Raw genomic sequence first — 3,809 nt, 5'->3', positions numbered from 1 at the left:
TTCAAGGAGGGGAGGGGAGGGCAAGGGTGTCTGCGCAGGGCTCCCTTGGAACCCGTGCCGGTAATTAAAGAGCTGCCTTTAATGAATTCCAGTCCCATCCCTGCAAACACACGCAGGCCACCAGCCCTGGCCCCCACCTGCCCCCCACCACAGCCTGAATGAAGCCTTGTTGAGTGGCCAGCCCCTCCCCAGCACCGTGCCCACTCTCCCCAGGCAAGGTTTGCTCTGCTCTTTTCTCCTCAGCATCAGCATCCTCCTCCGAGGGTGCCTGCAACCCCTCAGGGACTTGCTTGCACCCCTCATTCATCTTCTCACGCGCCACGCGCGCCGCAAAAAGCATCCAGCTGTCTCATGGGTAGGGCTGGCAATGACCTGAGCTGGGACAGAAGCTTGCAGGGGGAGGAGAAGGCATCCATTCCCCAGCTCACGTTTCCCCCTACATACCCAGGAGACCTCTCCCCACACAAAAAGCCCGTTGCCTCCATCGCCGCTTAGCTCTGCAAACCCTCGCATGGAGCTTTTCCACGCCTCGGCCAGGAGTTGGCTCCTCTATCCTCCTACGTGCTGGGGAGGAGGTGAGAGAAGTTTATGTACCGAGATGTTAAAGCATGGAGGAGAGCCCAAACCGGCACCACTGAGCCCCAGAGCACTCCAGGAACCCCCCAACCCTGAGCCCCCCCAGGCAGACAGGGATCCCTTCCCCTCCACAGTGCTGCCCAGCACGGGGCTCCACTCCTCAAGGTTGCCAGAACTGGCTCGCTTGGGGGCTAGTGTTCCAAAAAACACCAAAATCCAGCAATTTGAGAGGCCAAACCCACTGTGTTTTCAACCCAAGAGAGCCAAAGTGTCCCGGCCCCGGCACGTGGCAGGCAGTCGGGACAGCACAGAGCCCTCGCTTGTTTGCCGGTCCCGGGAGGAACCGAGCACGCCCGGGGCCTCGCTCCCAGACCCTTGCTCAGAGCTTTTGGCTCATCTTCTTGTTTTTTTCAATGAAAAAAAAAAAATTAACAAAAAACACCCACCCAAAAACCCAAATGACACTGCAGCCTATAATCTGCTGGCTGGCTGCTCGGAAACTGTGACGAAGTCCCCTCTTGCGTCGCCAACGCCTTTCCATCAGCCTGGCAAGACGGGCAGCGATCTCCCGTGGGACACGGCGAGCTGAGAACGTCAATTATTTTTAGCCAGGCTGACCAAGAGGACTGAGGTGCCCACCCTAACCCACAGCCAAGAGATGGAGAGCTGCTGCTCATAGAGGAAGGGCCAGCTCAGGCATCTCTATCCAGCAATGAGCGACATGCCCATGGCGTGATCGTGGCACCCTTAGGTTACCTGAGAAAGGTGATTTGGGTCAGGAGAGTGCACCCACAAGGGGTGATCCCGGGATGCTCAGCTGCAGCCAGCCTAGCGATGGGGCTAGGTGCCCCAGGGGGATTTCTTGTTCTCTCCATGCATGCTCAAATCAGATCTGCCATCCAAGCAATTGATCAGGATGGGGCACCCTGTGCCGTGAAGGCTTCTCCAGGGTGAAATGCATCTGGGGAAAAAAATCCAAACAAACAACACACCAATATCCAGCAAAACATATTTCCTGCATCTTTTGCAGTGTGGGGGGGAAGGAAGATGAGATGAGGAGGTGGAAAGTCCTTTGCTGAAATTCTCTTGTGAAAGAGAAATGCCACAGGTCGAGAGGCGTTCACATCCTGGCCCAGGCAGCTGAGCAGAGCAGCCCTGAAATAAAGCAGGAATTTGGGAAGACAAACAGCAGTAATTCATGCCGCTCTGCTGCTGGAGAAAAATCCCAGTGCTTCCAGGAGCCAGGCAATGGTCCCTTCTTCCCTTTCCCAGCAAACAGCCCCGCTCCCCCAGGCATCTACACTTTTGGTAACTTTTTATTGTAGTATTTTACGAGAAAAAAGAGAAAAGCATCTCTGGCAGCTTCAGAACAGAGGTGGGACAAAATATGCTGGCTGCAGGAGCTGCTGCTCCTTGTCACACTGGAAAAAAGGCTGGCTGTGCTGGATCAGCTCCTCCAGCCTCGAAAACCCATCCCCAGCACCCACAGTGAGATGCTGCCCTGCCCCAGAGGAGCTGCTGGTGGGTCCCTCCCCAGCAAAGCGTTGACTCCCCCTGAGAGCAGCCGCTCGGCACCCATCAAAAGAGCATGTTTTTAGGATTAGACGAAGCCACAAAAGCAAAACGTAGCAAAATCGTGGTAAGAGCTGGAGCATAGAGCACACGCATATGGGGGAACCTCGACAGGAGCCAGCACATAGCGTACACGCGATGTCTCCTGGGACCACAATATATTGCATACATGTGTGCATGCCCCGCTGGGGCCCAAGCATCAGTCCGAAAGGAGGGAGAGGAAAATACCCTTTTTGCAAATTGCTGCATCAAAAGGTGGTGTGGAGAGCCCCAGGCAGAACCCACCACCCCTGGGCCACTAAGCCAAGGGGGCTGACTGGTTTTGCAAGGACCACTGGAAGGAGGGAGCAGGTCAGGAGAGGACAGAGACCTTCCCAGCCCTGCGAAGGAGAGCAAAGCTCCTCTGACTCACCAGCTGGGCCAAATGGGACGAGGAAACCAAAATGCCCCATGCCAACAGCAAGCATGAGGGCCAGGAAATGAGCAGGCTGGCAGCCCTGCCCCTGGGCTGGGCATTAAAGCGAGATATTTCCATGTTACCATCTCTTTCCTGCCAGGCAAAGCCTCACCATCACCTCTAACAACAGGCTCATTTCAAACCCTCCTCTGATTTTTTGTTGAGTTTTTTTGCTGCACCCCGCCACAAGCGAAGCTTGCAAGCTGGAGCAGGGTGGTCGTGCCCATTCTCACGAAAACTTGGGCAACAGGAAAATGTAACCAGGGAGCAGCTGTAAGAGCACACATGGGTGCTTACACCCAGGCTTCACCATGCTGGTTTCACCCCAGCACCCAACCTCCATCCCTGCCTCCTCTGAAAGAGCAGAGGCTGGGCTGAGACCCTCAGAGAAGCCAAAAGCCTCATTGCCCCCTCGCACCTCAGCACACTGCGTGTGGGACCCTAAATCCACATGGGGGACTGCAGCAGGGTGGGTTTGACGATGACAAGGGCAACAGTGAAGCGTACCAGAAAAGCTCCACATGTATAAACTTGAGCACAGCATATATGACTACATATGGATTGAAAATGTATGCGTCCACCCCGTCGGCACATCCTTGCCAGATATTTACAACTTAAAGGTCTTTGGAGTGTTTATGCCTTGTCCTGCCAGCAGAGTTAGCTTTGCCACGGGTTGCTCTGGAGCTAACGAGGATGGGTGGCAGCACACCTCAGACACACACATTTAACTCGCATGCAACATGCACATGTGTACCGAGCTGACTAAAAAGCATAAGCACTCTAAAATTATGCCTTGCCCCTCCCTGTGCTTTTAATCCTACCCTTTCCTGCATGTGCCCTGTGACACAGTCTTTCATTTCATGACCGCATGCCATTGCGCTGAGTCCCTCCAAGGCTGATGTCTGCTGGGCGCTGAACACGTTCCAGCTCCAGCTTCGGGCACGCTCTTTGAGCCGAGGTTTCCCAGCGGTCTCACTTCCACATATGGATTGCAGACACATGGGTTTATTCCTCCAGCACCGACCTTTTAGGGTGAACATCAGCAATGCTTGGGTGACACAGAGAGCTTCACAGCACCCACGGAGGTGTCCTTCCCTGCCTGACCTCCTCTTTTCCCTTTTCTTCCCAGCCTCTTTCTTCGGGGACGGCTTTGTGGAGATGCCGCTGGCGGACGCCTGCCCCACGGTGCGGCTCCCGTTGGGCC

At 55.1% G+C, this 3,809-nt stretch overlaps 1 protein-coding gene across 1 annotated transcript in view; it reads left to right on the top strand.

The window, feature by feature from the left end:
* Positions 1-3,734: 3,734 nt before the first annotated feature.
* The window catches only part of CSPG4 (chondroitin sulfate proteoglycan 4), a gene marked incomplete at both ends in the record, with an annotated part of 5,832 nt that continues 5,757 nt past the window's right edge, over positions 3,735-3,809 (top strand). The window contains one exon of the mRNA XM_009877330.1: positions 3,735-3,801. Coding sequence (XP_009875632.1) covers positions 3,735-3,801 — 67 coding nt within the window. The remainder of the gene's footprint in view (positions 3,802-3,809) is intronic.

This window comes from Apaloderma vittatum, unplaced genomic scaffold (genome assembly GCF_000703405.1).
Source record: "Apaloderma vittatum isolate BGI_N311 unplaced genomic scaffold, ASM70340v1 scaffold27369, whole genome shotgun sequence".
In the NCBI taxonomy this organism is placed as follows: domain Eukaryota; kingdom Metazoa; phylum Chordata; class Aves; order Trogoniformes; family Trogonidae; genus Apaloderma; species Apaloderma vittatum.
The sequence above is the reverse complement of the archived record's forward strand: the minus strand, read 5'-3'. Positions and strand labels throughout refer to the sequence as shown.